The 16,040-nt window shown below is 43.3% G+C and overlaps 2 protein-coding genes across 2 annotated transcripts; one reads left to right on the top strand and one right to left on the bottom strand.

The window, feature by feature from the left end:
- Window positions 1–7,953: 7,953 nt before the first annotated feature.
- On the top strand, window positions 7,954–14,103 carry LOC131131033 (deoxyribodipyrimidine photo-lyase). The gene is made up of 9 exons (XM_078789710.1): window positions 7,954–8,339; window positions 9,671–10,154; window positions 10,235–10,546; window positions 10,963–11,135; window positions 11,217–11,301; window positions 11,678–11,910; window positions 11,977–12,171; window positions 12,230–12,455; window positions 12,635–14,103. The coding sequence occupies exons 1-9, from the start codon at window positions 8,121–8,123 to the stop codon at window positions 13,177–13,179; spliced, it is 2,472 nt and encodes an 823-aa protein (XP_078645836.1). The 5' UTR covers window positions 7,954–8,120; the 3' UTR covers window positions 13,180–14,103.
- On the bottom strand, window positions 13,467–15,470 carry gcsha (glycine cleavage system protein H (aminomethyl carrier), a). Its single transcript, XM_058075315.2, has 5 exons — window positions 15,281–15,470; window positions 15,058–15,140; window positions 14,907–14,970; window positions 14,685–14,816; window positions 13,467–13,936 (listed from the first exon to the last, which is right to left on the bottom strand). The coding sequence occupies exons 1-5, from the start codon at window positions 15,429–15,431 to the stop codon at window positions 13,839–13,841; spliced, it is 528 nt and encodes a 175-aa protein (XP_057931298.2). The 5' UTR covers window positions 15,432–15,470; the 3' UTR covers window positions 13,467–13,838.
- Window positions 15,471–16,040: the final 570 nt, after the last annotated feature.

Genomic DNA, 16,040 nt, shown 5'->3' with positions numbered 1-16,040 from the left:
CAGATGAGTTTCCTTTGTGACTAAATGATATGAGGAATATTAACGACTTTGGATGAATTACACCGCTGCTCCTGCTGCTGATGATGATAATGTGTTTTACGACTCCGGGAGAGAGGGGAGGAAAATTGCTCACTACAGCACATTTGGGACATAAGCAAGATTTCAAAAAAAAAAGCATTACAGTTTTTATTTCAATTGCTGGTGTTCTTTGGAAAGGCTTACAGTGGATATCTTTACCGGAGAGCAAAAACTGAAAGTAATACACTGCAGTGACAATCTGAAGCACAAACTGGTAATGGCATCTCGAGCTTCAGCAGCAAACCATTTATCCATCCATTACAGAGCATTGCGCCAACGTTACAACTCACAGACAAAATGGATACGCAGAGAGAACAAAAATAAAGCAAACGGATTGCTTTGCAGCTGATGATAGCCATCTTAGAAAGTCATCCTGATAAAGTGATCCCTCACCATTTTTCCTTCTCCCTGTCCTCCCCCTTCTTAATCAAATGAGCACTATGCAGCTGGTGGGGTTGCAGCAAAAAGGGGTATGAGTGTGTGTGTGGGGGGGGGGGGCTTTGAGGGATGGCGTGAAATTATTGCCTGCTGGTGTATATGTGTCGCTGGGGGAAGCTGGGTAGGGTAAGGGGGGGTTGGGTTGTGTTGTGTGTGTGGTGGTGGTTGTGGGGAGAGGTGTAATGTCACTGCCTGCTGGTGAATCTGTAGTGGGGGCTCATTTAGATTTAGATTGGTTATGTGAGGAGAGAGCTGAAAGGCCAGCTCATGTTTATGCATGAAGCCCAAAGCATTCTGCTGCTGTGGAAGCCTGAATTAAAGAGACAGAGCAGAAATACATTCGCACATTTTAGCCATTGCTTTGCTTTTTTTTGAAAAAGGCTGCAGGGTCAAGTTACACTTTTGTCTTCATGTACGTGTAAGTAAGTGTTTAAGGGGGCCTGTTTGTGACAGTTTTTTGGGGGGTACATGCATTTAAGACACACTGATTACCTCTCTAACCAAAACAAAACAGAATATGCTTTAAAGCAAGGATGGCAAATCTGCTGCACCTGGGCTATATGTGGCCCGGAAGAGCATTTCATCCTTGTGTGCATGCAATTCTAAAAACAAACATCAGAATTTATGATTAATGAACATTTGTTTGATCGTGGCATCACATTTTCCCTAAATTTGGTTTGTCCCTTGGTGGATTTGGTCCCTGGTAAGCAAATGTATTTTTACTCCTGCTTTAAATGCATAAACAGAATCCCTGTTTCCAACACCGGTGTGCAAGTTGATTGCAGTATCTTCCACAGTTGTTACTGAGCTACACACACAGCGCCTGCATAACACTCAGTCACACACCCAGAGTCATCAGTAAATGTCTCAGAAGGAGAGTTTGTTCAGCACTTCATCAGGTATAAAGTGGTTTTTATTTGGAAATGTGGTCCCTATCCATCTTTTAAATGACTTTTTAATGGTAGCCACACCATCCTAATCAATCATGCGGCAGAGCCAGGCGGCAAACGCAAATACACTATTTATATTTCCTGCATTGTGCTGCAAACGCTTTTGTTGTTCCTATTAATGAGTCAAAGAGTCCTGATTTTGTGGAAAAAAACAATTAGGTACACTTTCACACTCTAACAAGGTCCTATCATAAAGTGTCAATTTATAATTTAACCATTTTGACTCACTGTAAGAACCATATTTACTTATATCTAGCGAATGACGGTATAGTGATATCCAACACCATTCCTACTTAGATAAACACTGTCGTCATAAAAGTAGTTTTTACACCACTAATGTTAATATTTTATGAAGCTATTGAAGTTTCTGGTCATTTTTTTTGGTAGTCTTTCCAATCAGGCCCCACTCTTCTTTTTTCGAGACATATACCATCCCCCGTCTGCACATGCCACCCCCCATAGTACTTTACATCTATAATGAGATACAAATACGCATCAGCAGGACAATGTCTTGCGCCACGCGTCACTGTGTGAATATTACTCACACTTATTAGCTGGATTATGTTAATCTTTACACTCCCTGCTCACAGACAACAGGCCCGGCATGATACGGGGTGGTCACGGTGACGTGTGTGTATATGTGTGTGTTGTCCTGTGTGATCTTCAGTATGTGTATGTTAGGTGGGGGTGATCGCTATGTTGTCAAACTGCTCTGCATGTGAAAAGGTGGTCTAATTATAGCACTTATGCAAATGAGCAATGCACGCACAAACATACGCACCGGTGGCGGCTTAGTGCTTTGGTCAAAAAGACAGCAGGAGGCATTCTCTTGTTGACGAACATGAGGTGACATCACAGATTGACGGCTTGACTCGACACATTGTTATTATTACGGATGTTTAGCCATTTTAGATGAAGCTGAATGGGTCAAACTCACAATCAAGTGAAGGACTGAAGGTCAGTTATTGGAGAATGTCAGACTTTTTTTTTTCCAGACAGAAAACATTGATAGTATCCCTGTGGAATGATTGATTGAGTCTGACACATTTTAATTACCTCCAAATTAAATGAATCGGCTGGCAGACTATAAAACATTGCTGCTTAATAACGAGCCTCTCCATTTGCCATTTTTTTTCCTTCTTCATCCAATCCCATTTTGGCTGCCCACGCCAAATAACCTCTCTCCATTTAATGATATGCAAATGAATTTTCATGAACCCCATGATCCCATGCGATGATTAAACTGAGATGACATTAGCTGCCACAGTGCTGCCACCGTCAGTGTTTCCGTCTGTCTCCTCTCCCTATCGCTCCCATCTCACCGCTTATCCACAACAACGGCCAACCTGCAATATTAAGGGATTCATTGTCACCATTCACTTATTCATTTTCATTGTGAGAAAGGACAGTTTGCATATTCAGGGCTATTCCAGAGTTTTATCCCCAAATGTTGGTTCTTAAACTACATGTGGTCATTTAACACTGTGAACATAGCACCTAACACAAGAAAATACAATATACAATCACACATATGCACATTTTTTTCCATTTGCAGTAGTCCCCTCCCACTGTGCCGTTTCAGTCTAGATCCAGTTTCAGATCTGCTGTCGTTTATTGTACTCCATTTGCATAATGAAGCCCAGGCTTAATTAAGATCCCACTGGAGTCTGGAGCCAAGGATGAAGGAAAGCAGGATGAGGAGGAGGGGAAAGGGAGTTCCGGCATTCCTCAGCTTATCCACACGCTTCCAAATAGCATGCACAATTTAAAGGGGGAGAGAAAAGCCTTGACGAGCGATTAAATCGCTAATTATGATCGGCTGTTGGAATTAGTGTGTGGCTGTTAATTAGCTGCCGAACCGATGCCCAGACAGTTGCCCGCCCCTGACGACGGCAGCGCTCTCTCTCTCTCACAGGCAATGGCTGGACACCCTGGAGATGATGCCAGCACATAGCTCCCTTTACGTGACTATCCCTTTAAGGACATCCCAGGTGTGCATGTGCAAGAGATGCTTCATCGTACTTCACACATTCCCACTGTTCCTATGCTCAAAATTCTGTCTCCATCCACTGAGAACCATCCTTAATGTGCATTTCCTCATTCTTTTTCTTGTCAGCTCTTTTCCGTAATGGAATGAGTCAACATTGCATCTCTGGAATTTGCAGGTGCCTCCTTCTGGTGTTGGCACAGAGCGGAATTGGCATCAAGGAAATATACTTTGTACCCAGATGCAATTATCTCTGACTCCAGCCTTCTGCTGCTATTCGGTGTCGGCTTTTTACGACTGTATTGTACAGCTTCTCGAAACGCTTGTAAATATTTCCCAGTTAGCGTTTGGCATGCTGCCATCTCTGTTTCGGGTCTCTCCCTGGAGGGCATGCCATCTCTGCAAACGGTGAAGGCGTCCAAGAATGCCTTGCTCACCATATGGGGATTGCTGTTTACAAATGTTTGTGCTAAGTAGGCTTGGCTGCATGCCATTTTTCTACCCATACCCTCGCCGCCCTACAGAAGATGCCAATGTAGGAGCGCTAGCAACCATTGCCTTGGCACATCTTGTTGTCTTTGTCCAAAATAAACTGTGATGAATGAGGAAATCGCCAAAGGTGAGTCCACTTGTATTCAAATGCCACAGATGTCCATTGGTTGCGTTGGTTCCTGGCTATGCCAAGGACGCTGGCATGGCGCTGGCAGGCTGGCAGGCTGGCAGGTATGCGTCCGTTGCAACTTGGCAAAGACGGATAGACCGCTTTTTCGCTGGTGTTCTCTTTCTCGTAAGATTATCGTTCACATCTTGGAATATCACATTATCTTTAGCTCGTCAACGTCCTTCGGTGATTCTTTTCATCTGTGGATTCCTCTGTTGCCCGCTGGCATCTCGCTCACATATGTTCTCCAGCTATCGTCGTCGTTCCTTTTTTTTTCGTCACCCTCGCCGGTCGGTGTTGCCCCATTGTGCCTGTGCCAACGTGGCATCAGGGTGGCAGTATGAAGGGCTGGTTCTCGTTGCCTTTCTTATTCTCCTCGCCCCTTCGCCCATGCCCGCCCCCGCTCAAGCCCTGACTGGATGGCACTGTGCCAACCTGCCGCCGCCATCGCTCTCATTTGTAGCTCATCCCTTCGTTGCCCTACCCCCCCCCGTCACTACATTTACATCGCTCTCTCTTCCTCATCTAGGTTCGGAGTCGTTAAGTGTGTTTGAAATATATTGTTTGAACCGTAGTCCACACACATGCTCAACTTTTCATTTCTCAAAGGGACGTATTCGGTTGTGGTCCACTTGTGACTTGGGAGACTTTTTGGTACCTGAAGGAACGCCTGGATAGCGTGGGCTGTGGGTAATTACTGCAGCATTTACCTATCCCGCTGAGACAAGACGAGAGAAATGAAGTGAGCCCTGAGTTTAGAATTTAGCTGGTGTTATTTTAATTAACTTTGACCAACCCCCCATCATGTGTGCTTCACTTCACATGTCCTTGTGCAGGTTGGACACAGACGTTTGACACACAGTTGATCTGATTATTAGTAAAAACTGACTGTGTACAATTGATGTTGCCCACTTTACTTAAAATGACCCTTGCCCTCCTTCTTTTTCTCCTTTTTCTTCTCTTGTGTCAGATAAAAGCTGCCAGTGGTGGTGAAGCCATTAAGCAAATACTCTCATTAGTACACAAAACATAATGAATATGTAAATGGGGTGTGTAATTTATGCATGGGTTGAGAGACGAGTTCTCTTTTCAGCCCTCGTTTGTATTCACCCTATTGATGCACCCCTTTCTCTTCAAATTTCACATTCTTACACCAAATTTTCTCTTTTCTATGACCACACCCTGTGAACGAATCCACAGTGGACCTCTTGGTATCTGGCAATTGTGTTTTATTTGGTCTCTTTTTCCCAGTGTCTGTTTCATAGTTTCTACATGTCTCACAGCATTGCAGTCTTTTTTCTCCATTTGCTTTCGTCTGCTAACAGTCTGTCCTCACCAAAACAAATCCTGCAGCGACGCATTAAACAAACAACCAAGTGTTTGAACAAGGTCTGTCTTCCAGGAATATGAATACTGAATAATCTATCCAGCATCGCATCCCACACTTGACTGTGGTGGGTTCATGTGTTTTCCCATTGTCCCTCTGTGGCTGTGTTGCTCTAAATGTGTGGTCTAAAACTCTGTGGTAAATGGAAGCGTATCCTGATAAACATGAGTAGCCTTGCGCTTGTCTACAATAAACACCTATAATACTTGGGCTCCCTTGGCAATCACCATAGCAACAAACCAAGGCACCCACGTGAGTTGCATAGTAAGATGTTCCCTGAGCCCATAGACCATAAAGCTGCTGCAAACCAGGTAGCCTTGCTGGTGAAAGTGAATAAAAAAATAAATACCCACTCAAATGTCACACCTCAACTCTGGCTCACTCCAGGCCAATCTTGTGTGTTTATCAATAGGATTGCAATACACAACACTCGCATGCACCACCTCTCTGTCTCACCAGATCTTAACAGGTGCTGATGAGCCGCAGTCAATGATTGTAATGAGCTATCGATCACCGTGGGAAAATGGAGGGACGGAGAGGGGTTAGGGGAAGGAGAGGACACAAACAGGAGGAGGAGGAAAATAAAGAAGTTCATGAACTAATTGGAGACAAGCTACCTTAGACGAGAGTATCGACACGTGCTTTAATCAAGTTTTCATCTCCTATTGTACTGCTTTAAATAAGCAACGAGCCACAAAGGTTTTAAGGGCAACTATTGTGGTCGATGTGCTTAGGATGACCATGCAGACCAAGCCCAGATGCCCGTGAAGGGCTCTGACGCAGTATCTTTATTTTTCTCTCGTTTTTGTGTGTGGAGTGGAAGCAGACAGCTTTAGGGAAGGGGGAGGTGCGTCGTATGTGTTGGTTGGCGTTTCAGATAATGAAATGCAGCAGGGAACAAAGAGCTGGGGGCCCCTATTCTCTGGGCTGCGGCTTCATTTTCGCTCCCGTCAAGTCCATGATTCTTCCATACGCTCCTTCTTGTGTATGTGTTTATGTTTGTACCAGCGGCTTGTTGTGTGTACGACAACCCCGCCCACCCTCCTCCTGTTAGTATTCTGCATGGCAGATCCCCTTAATGTAATAACTGTGTCTGCATGTCTAATTTACAGCAGGAGAGAGTAAATAGCCTGTGGTTAATTACAGTACATGCATGCGTATGTGTGTGTGTGTGTGTGTGTGTGTGTGTGTGTGTCCATGCATGTGTACACTTGCACATAGGTGTGTCACAATGATTTATGAGTTGGAAATAGCTACACCAGTGGCCTGTTTCTTCTCACTTAGTTTTTAATCTGTCTTTCCATTAATTTTCTCTGAGATGTTGGTTGTTATGAGTAGTGTTCCTGAGGATGCACATGTGAGTGCACATTTATGGTTTAATGAGACAGAGGTGTGGACATTTTGGAAAGGGAAGATATTTGACTGGGACCTGTGCTTTGTTTTATCCATTTCCAACTCATTTTTGCCTAAATGTGTTGAGTAAAGTAAACAAAAAAGTTGAAATGAAGGCAACTGGTCCATCCAATGTACAACCAAGATGTCCAGTGGCCTTGTATTCAACATTTAGGGGCCTGCCACCATCTTTCATGCTTCCTTCTCTTTCGGGTTTCCGTCCCTTTCCTTAGCAAAGACCCTCAATGAACAGAACACAGATCTTTATTGACAGTACACGGCAGAACATGGAAACAGCGGGTCAATCCGTTTAGCCCAAGGGCCGATACACCAATTCACCAATTTGTCAGTGTTAGTTTGAGAGAGAAAAGCAGCTAATCTCTCCTCTCTGCTCTCTATTGATCACACACTTAGACTCCACTTCTCTGTCTAAACACTATTGATTCACCCTCTCTCTCAATCTCATTCTCTCTCCCTCTCTTCTCCGTCTCCATCCCTCCACATACCGCAGCTTTCAACGCACTGCTCTTCATAATATTGAATAATATGGATTGTACATGCCCGGTGAATGAGTCACACCCTCTGTGGACACTTGAGCATGCTTTAGCATAAACAAACAAGACTAAGAAGCAGTTGGCACACTAGAATTCAAGAATTTGCCTCAGCGCCTCCTGCTCCCTGCTGTGCATATTCAAAAGCGGGTGCACTGTCTCATTAAAATCAATCCCTGTGCAGAATGAATGAATACACGGAGTGATTAAACATTCACCTCTTGTTACTGTCTCCTGCCTTTTGTTTTTGCAGCCTCACATCACACGATGCACTTGAAAAGGACCTGCCAAGATGAAGGCATTGATTCAAGTGAAAACAAGGGTCTCTTGTTTGATCACATTTAGCTAGTGGGGGGCCCATGTCATTAATCTTTTTTTGCAGATAGAAATAAAGTGGTTAAAGGGTAGCCAATCCAACGACTGTGTTATGTTAATGAAGGGAGAGAACAGGGCGGGCAATTCATCATATGCTGTATGTAATCTGTGAGTCTTTCTCAATTTAAACTAATGAACAACTGACAATGATGTGCTTTGTTAGACTGGAGCGCCCTCTACTGGTGATGTTGGCTCAGTAAAGGTTACAAAACCGACTTGCGTAACTTCCATCAGCTGTTTTGTAACTACTGTATATGGAGTCGGTACCTTATGTATTTTAAAGCGAGTTCGTGAGTTGAAGATGCCTACCAGTGGAGAAGACGCTGCTGTGGTAAGAAAGCACCTGAGAGAAGTATTGGTAGGTCGAGAAGATCCGGAGGTGTTCTTCGCGATGTGTTTGTCCATCTTGGGGCACCAGGAGACCAGATTGCAGTTTCTACCCATCATCCAGCCGCTGTCATCGGGCAACAGGTCCCTGCACTCCGCCCTCGCCTCCATCTATCAGGAATATTTCACTCAGGTCAGAATTACTGAAAATATGCTTAACTACTATACATTTTGGTTTCACACACTTGGTCGGGTATGTGTCACAGTGTCTCTTAGATGAACATTAAAAAAAAAGTAAGTTAATTTGAATAGCATTGGGTTAATGCATTTGGTTTTGTGGTTAATGGGAGCCTCCTGCATTCACGTGAGCTGACCATGTGCATTGACATTTGGATGAAACTTGAAATTTTGATCAAATTATCGTACACAGACGATTCAACCTTTCTCATGATCAACTGAAAAATTAAGTTAACATTGTAATAGTTATTATTTGGAAACAACACAAAACGAAAAATCACTCGTACAGAATCCTACAGAATTATCACTCCACAACAAATATTATAACATACTTTTAAATTGGTACAGATCAATATTGATACCAACGTTGCCACCGATTTTTCAATACCATCAATATGTGAATCGATCCGCCCACCACTACTTTAAATCAACTTACAGCACTATCGGAAAGAAGCTTCCACTGGCAGAACGACGCCCCCTCCTGGCGGTAAAGAGGGACAGGAGACAATGCATAACATCAGGAGCAGTACAAGGATGTATCCTGTTTTTGTTTGCTGATAAGCATGTTTTTCATTCATTCATTCATTTTCTACCGCTTTTCCTCCCGAGGGTCGCGGGAGCCTATCCCAGCTGTCTTCGGGCGAGAGGCGGGGTACACCCTGGACTGGTCGCCAGCCAATCACAGGGCACATATAGACAAACAACCATTCACACTCACATTCATACCTATGGACAATTTGGAGTCGCCAATTGACCTAGCATGTTTTTAGAACGTGGGAGGAAACCGGAGTACCCGGAGAAAACCCACGCATGCATGGGGAGAACATGCAAACTCCACACAGAGATGGCCGAGGGTGGGAATTGAACCCTGGTCTCCTAGCTGTGAGGTCTGCGCACTAACCACTAGACCGCCGTGCCGCCCAAGCATGTCTTTAAGGGGTCAAATTTTTGTACGCCATGGGAATTGTGGAATTATCGTAAAATACAATAATTATCGTGCATCTGACAAGACTGTCTAATAATAATAAAATAAAATACATTATATAAAATAATCAATACAAACCTTAAGGACTCTATACTCCTACATTATAGTTGTTATTCAATTTTGGCATTTCCTTGTAAAATTGTAAAACATATTATTCTAATTTAGGTACACATTATGTTACCTAATTTACTGGAGTGCATGATAAACTGCCAGTTGTGCACTTCAATAACACTGCTGACTACATTAAAAGATTGGATGTTTACTTATGTTAATGTGTTCATGTGTTCGTTTTTTTACAACAGGTGGATGATGAGCTGGAACTCGCACTGAACCTGTCACGACTTGAAATACAAGGAACTCCGCTTCAGAAACATGAAGTAACCAATGGTGGGGACACAAAGGAAGTAGGAGAGGCATGCAAATCACGAGAGACGGAGCATCAGAAGGGTGCACAGCTGAATGTGTCGGATGTGACTCTGATGGTTTCTCCCATGAAGAATATGATGGAAAATAGCACAAAAGTGCTGGAGGAAAAAGTTTTACACCAGAAAGCAAAGCGTTCTAAAAACAGACGACAGAAAGCAGCGGCCCAGCAGATAGTTGGTTTGCCATGCTCTCCATCAGCCATGCCGCCTGTATTGCTTTGGTTCCGCAGGGACTTGAGACTATGTGACAACCCTGCTCTCATCAGCTCCTTGGAGATGGGTGCACCCGTCATTCCTGTCTTCATCTGGAGTCCTGAAGAGGAGGAGGGGCCTGGGATTACCGTGGCTATGGGAGGAGCTTGTAAGTTGAATGAGTCCCTCATGATCAACGTTCACTGTATCTCTGTTGGCATTCATTGCCTCTTTTTACTCTATTGGCAGGTAAATACTGGCTTCATCAAGCTTTGGCTTCTTTCTGTTCATCTTTGGAGTGTATTGGCAGCCGTCTAATCTTCCGTGACACAAACAGAGAGGGAAACCACATTGGATCGACTCTGTATACACTTAAAGAGCTGGTAATGGAGACTGGGGCAAGAACAGTGCTGGCCAATGGCCTCTATGAGCCCTGGTTGAAGGAAAGGGACGACATGGTGGTGTCAGCACTACAAAAAGATGGAATTGATTGCAAGATATTCCACTCATACTGCATCAGAGACCCTTATTCTGTCAGCACAGAGGGAGTTGGACTCAGAGGTCTGTCATTAAATTGGGTTACAGTTGCTCACAAAAGTGATTACACCTCTTGCACTTCAGCAGTGATCATGATTCCGTTGATGAACCACAGCACTCATTACATGTAGGCAGCACTCATGACGCCATAACAGTGGCAGACAGTAAGCAACTCATGACAGACAGTAAGACACAATTATCTACAGGAATTTTCTTTTGAATAGTAAATCTATGATACTCTACAAAATGCACACAGACTACTCAAAGTATATGACAGTTTACTTTCTATAGTATTGTGCCTTCAGAAGATACACAACTAAAAATGGGTGCTGACATGTGACGGGTGTATTCAAATTTGTGAGATAAATATCGGATTCTAATTTGGTAGTTAAGTGAACTCATTTTTTTTTTTTGTAATGTGTGGTTCATCTGTGGTGCAGGAATTGGATCAGTGTCTCATTTCATGAGTTGCTGCAGACAGAACCCGGGCTCTGCATTGGGTACTCCACTGGACCCGCCTGTGTCCCTCCCTGTACCTTACAGGTGGCCTCTGGATGTCACTTTAGACAAACTTGGCCTGGCACGTATGCCACGTAGGAAAGACGGCACAACGGTTAGTGATCACAGACCATATTAAGACAATTAGAAATCCATTAGTCGTCAATATAAGTATTGTGTTTACTTTTGCTTTCAGATCGATTGGGCAGCAAATATTCGCAAGGCTTGGGATTTTAGCGAAGAAGGAGCTCACGCCCGCCTTGAGGCCTTTCTGCATGATGGTGAGACAGGATTATTGGTGTATTTGTATTTATATTTGTATTTGTGTGGTCGTAGGGTACTGAAGTCAAAGAGTCTGCTGGCTCGCCATTTTCGTTCTAGTTTACCCTAGAAGGGTTATTCTCTGCAGAGTATTTAAAAGTGAGATGGGCCAGAAGCCTTAAAGGTCTGCAGCAGCTTGAGAAAAATTAAGAATATTGTTTTCCAAACATGGTAAGCTAACTTTAGTAAATTTTAAAGGTAAAACAAATAGATTTCTAGTTTGATGCAAACTACAAAATATGCTCCAGAAAATATATATTTAAAGAAATATACTGTATACTTACAGGCCACATCTTTATGTACTGTATAAATATTTTAAATCCTTTGTTTCCCAAGGTGTTTATAGATACGAGAAAGAGTCAGGCAGGGCTGATGCTCCAAATACCAGCTCTCTATCGCCATACCTTCACTTTGGTCAGCTCAGCCCTCGCTGGCTACTGTGGGATGCCAAGGGGGCACGCTGTCGACCTCCAAAATTCCAACGCAAACTGGCATGGAGAGACTTGGCATACTGGCAGCTAACCTTGTTTCCTGACCTCCCCTGGGAATCCCTTCGCCCTCCATACAAGGTGGTTATGGATAAGAGCATTAAGCATTGAACCGTTATTTTGTGACTGATCTCCTGGTATTTATAGGCACTACGGTGGAGCAGCAATCGCGGTCACCTCAAGGCTTGGCAGCGTGGTCGAACAGGCTACCCTTTGGTGGATGCAGCCATGAGGCAGCTGTGGCTGACAGGCTGGATGAACAACTACATGAGACACATTGTGGCATCTTTCCTCATAGCATACCTGCACCAGCCCTGGCAAGAGGGCTACCGCTGGTTTCAGGTATGACATACAGGTCATAATTCAATTTATCCAGTATTGACTTTCTGTATGTGTGTAGGACACACTGGTGGATGCGGATGTTGCCATCGATGCCATGATGTGGCAGAACGGTGGCATGTGTGGTCTGGATCATTGGAATTTTGTCATGCATCCCGTTGACGCTGCAATGACCTGCGACCCTTATGGCAGCTACGTTAGATTATGGTGTCCTGAGCTTGCAGATTTGCCCGATGACCTTATTCACAAACCCTGGAAATGCCCAGCGTCCATACTGCGACGAGCAGGTAAGGAGCATGCACTCAATGAAGAGGATAATAGAGCATTGATTTGACTGAGAGGTATTGAAATTATAGTTTGATCGTCACTTTACCAGTATTAAAATTTTTTTTGATGTTCCACTTTGGCGTTTCCCTTGTAATAACAGCGCACATAAAAACACCTCATCCTTTCTCCCTCTACTCAGGTGTGGTGTTTGGCCAGACATATCCGGAGAGAATAGTTACAGATCTGGAGGAGAGGCGGAGTCAGTCTCTTCAAGATGTCACCCTGGTTCGAAGCCAACACAGGCAGTATGTCGACAAACGCACAGGCTGTGACTTGGTCCCTATGCCACCACGGCTGATCTCAGAGGCCCTGGGCTTGTCACATGATGCTGGAGGTGTAGTCCCGGCAGGCAAGCGCTTCCTCCTGCCCGTCATCACCCGCATGGAATTCAAGTACCAGCTAGAAGATCCGGATGCAGTCGCCGCTGCCAATCCGTACAATGCTGTCCTTAAAGGCTACGTGGGTCGCAAAAGGGACGAGACCATTGCGTTCCTGAACGAGCGAGACTTCACGGCCAGCGTGTTGCATGAAGGAGCACAGAGGAAAGAGAGGCTGGAGAGTGACTATCGCCGCATGGAGGGGTTGCCTAGACCTCTTGCACCACGAGGAAGAGCTAGACGCACACCAAATGCAAAAGAGAGGTTCTCCATAGTACCTGGTGGCACTGTGACTACATCCAGATGACCCAGGGCCCAACAGTAAACAATGTATCTTTCTCAGGACTGTAACTCGCTGTAACATCCTGTTGACACTAAATTTAGTCTAAGCTTACCTGAACTTGGAGTCATTTTTACCACTGCGTCCCTGTGTCATGGCTGACACGTGTTACAAGTTATATTTTAAACCTTACTGATCTTATTTTGGCTTTGGTAAATAATATCCAAGGATTAAAATGGTGGCTGGGACAGCGAAGCCTAAAAACAATGCCTCAGCCCAAAAAAGCTCTTAAATAAAAATCAGGAGATTAAAGAAATGCTTCAAGAGGTTTATTTTAAAGATCATTTCAGAACAGACATCATGGATGATACCAAACAGATCAAAGTACTTTTTCCCAGGACATTTGTTCTTGCTTCGATTGAAATACCATGGAACAATTCTATTAACTTGAGTGTCAGTCTCTTCTTTTTTGTGGGGGAGGAGGGAAAGTGATTTTGCAAAAATCAACACTGCACATTGTATGGTCCTTAAAGTGAGTCTTTTAAGAGCAGCTATTTAAGGATCCATAAGGTTCACATTTGTACAACACTGTCAGGGCAGCAAAGAGACACAGCAGAGTTCTGATGTAAAGAGACACTGCCTGCCAGTGTTACTTGAAGTGGAAAAACGTTGGGGGAAGGATTTGATTAGTCCTCTATGGAGCGGATGTATCGCTCATATGCTGTCTCGTCCATCAGAGCGTCCAGCTCAGAAGGCTTGGCAATGGTCATCTTCATTAGCCAACCTGTGTTAAACAGGAGCCATCAAGTTATTAGATCGAGCTAACTGCTTTAGACTGATGTCTCATTTGAATTATGAGATATTAAACATCATAATTTATGAATGAATAAATATATAAATATGGACGTGTTTTTGAATATTCCAAATTAATTTCAATAATCAAATAAAAATATTTACACCCAAATTTCCCTGAATATAATTTAATCTAAAAGTTTGGGAACCACTGCTACAGACAGAAACGTGGAGGTACCTCTGTAATATGGAAGTGGATTGTTTTCAGTGCAGATGTAGTACAGATGTGGAGTTGCCGAGCGACTCCATCATATGTTAGCCTCACAGTTCACTACATATTGAAAAGATCCCCATTGAGTTGAAGGAGTTTTGCCAGGAATGGGACATAAATGAGAAGAAACAAGTGTGTCTAACCAGATCTAATATTGTGAAAGCAGCTTCCCTCAACTGGAATAGACTGGCTTGCGTTGGACACTACAGTGCCACAGGTAAACTAACTTTAAAATTTCATTATATGGCTTAAGCTTTGTAACTTTTTATACATGGCTCCACTGAATTTAATATTGTGATACTTCCCGAAAATATTGTGATACAAGCTAAGTTCCATGTCGCCCAACCCCATATTCTACACTGGTCACTCGGTGTTAGTAATGCCATCTATAAACTATAATGTATTTTATGTTCCTTTCCGTTTTCTAAAAGAAAATCTACACATTTCTTATGAAACCCTTTGTGCTTACCATCTTTGTAGCAGGATTTGTTGACCAGACCAGGCTTGTCAGCCAGCAGTGAGTTGACCTCTATCACCTCTCCAGTCAAGGGAGAAAACAGCTCACTGGCAGCCTTTACACTTTCTAGAGCTCCAAACTCATCTGAAATAGTAGATAAACACTCATGTTTAGATGAATGGTAATATGACATAAATAATAGCTACATTAGGCAAATCTAAGTGACCTAGTGACCTTGTTGAGCAAGCTGTGTTCCCACCTCTGGTAGTCCACAGTAAACTACATCTCCCAGAGCTTCCTGCAGGTAAACAAGACACAGGGTTTAAAGGTCACACCAACCACACCCCCATTGGTTCAAGGTTGCGTGCATTCTTAATGAATTTACCTGAGCAAAGTTGCTGATACCTACAGTACCGATTCCATTCTCTTCAACTCGAATCCATTCATGTTTGTCTGTAAATTTAAGTGCTGGAAAATAATAAAATACTTAAGTTTTAGCCAAAATGGAAAGTAAACAGAAAGTTAGCCTGTACGTCCTTTACTAGCTAGTAGCAATCGGTATAGTGTGGCTAACATGTAACCATACGCAAGCAAATAAAATGAAATACCTGCTGAGAATGGGGTCGATGAAGAAAAATGTCTTGGAATGTAAGATTTCGGACATAATCGATGAGACGAATGTGGTCCCGAGCGTGTTATTACGGGTATGGCGGTTGATAAGTTAGAAGACACGCAGCGGATCAGTCTACAGGCGGACATCTTTCTTCCTCGTCTGAATCTTTACACGGAATGGCAATACTGGTACATTTATTAGCGCCATCTACTGGTGTGGAGTAACGGTCAATTAGGTGCAGCAAAGTATTCTACGTCTTTTATTTTAAAATACATTTTAATATTTTGATTCCCTACTACGATGCTGTGATAGTTTGGTACATAGAATACAATAACAGTCAAAGTTTCAGTCATTCAATAGCATAAACAAGCGTGCCAACCTTTTAAACTGGTATGTTTTTGTGTGTGTGCATTTACAAATTACAAATTACATTGTGGAATTTAGCTGTTTTATTTTTGCAGCAAGTCAGTGACCACAATTTGGACACCACTGACCACTTGTTTCACCACAAAGGCGTTGTATTGCTAGGCAAGGGAGGGGTGTGTCCAAATTATGGAGCTGTATATCCAAGATGTGCATGTAGTTGTATAGTACATAGTTAGAAGTCTACAAACTGTTGGCTTTTAAATAGACTTTGGAAGGCCAGAAAGCAACATATTACAGTAATCAAGGCGAGATGTGACAAATGCATGGACTAGGGTATTTGCATCTAGTTGTGGATAGAAAAGGCTTAGCAATGTTGCAAATGTAGCAAG

The sequence above is a fragment of the Doryrhamphus excisus genome, linkage group LG1 (genome assembly GCF_037039965.1).
Source record: "Doryrhamphus excisus strain RoL-2023G ecotype Guam linkage group LG1, RoL_Dexc_Guam_v1.1, whole genome shotgun sequence".
Lineage (NCBI taxonomy): Eukaryota > Metazoa > Chordata > Actinopteri > Syngnathiformes > Syngnathidae > Doryrhamphus > Doryrhamphus excisus.
Note: the sequence above shows the minus strand (reverse complement) of the source record. Positions and strands in the feature narration are given on the sequence as shown.

Coding starts and splice junctions, on each gene's coding strand:
- LOC131131033 (XM_078789710.1), top strand. CDS start 8,121: ATGCCTACCAGTGGAGAAGACGCTGCTGTGGTAAGAAAGCACCTGAGA. Junction 10,547..10,962: donor AGAGGGAGTTGGACTCAGAG/GTCTGTCATTAA, acceptor TCTGTGGTGCAG/GAATTGGATCAGTGTCTCAT. Junction 11,302..11,677: donor TGAGGCCTTTCTGCATGATG/GTGAGACAGGAT, acceptor TTGTTTCCCAAG/GTGTTTATAGATACGAGAAA.
- gcsha (XM_058075315.2), bottom strand. CDS start 15,431: ATGTCCGCCTGTAGACTGATCCGCTGCGTGTCTTCTAACTTATCAACC. Junction 15,141..15,280: donor ATCGACCCCATTCTCAGCAG/GTATTTCATTTT, acceptor ATTATTTTCCAG/CACTTAAATTTACAGACAAA. Junction 14,817..14,906: donor AACACAGCTTGCTCAACAAG/GTCACTAGGTCA, acceptor CTACTATTTCAG/ATGAGTTTGGAGCTCTAGAA.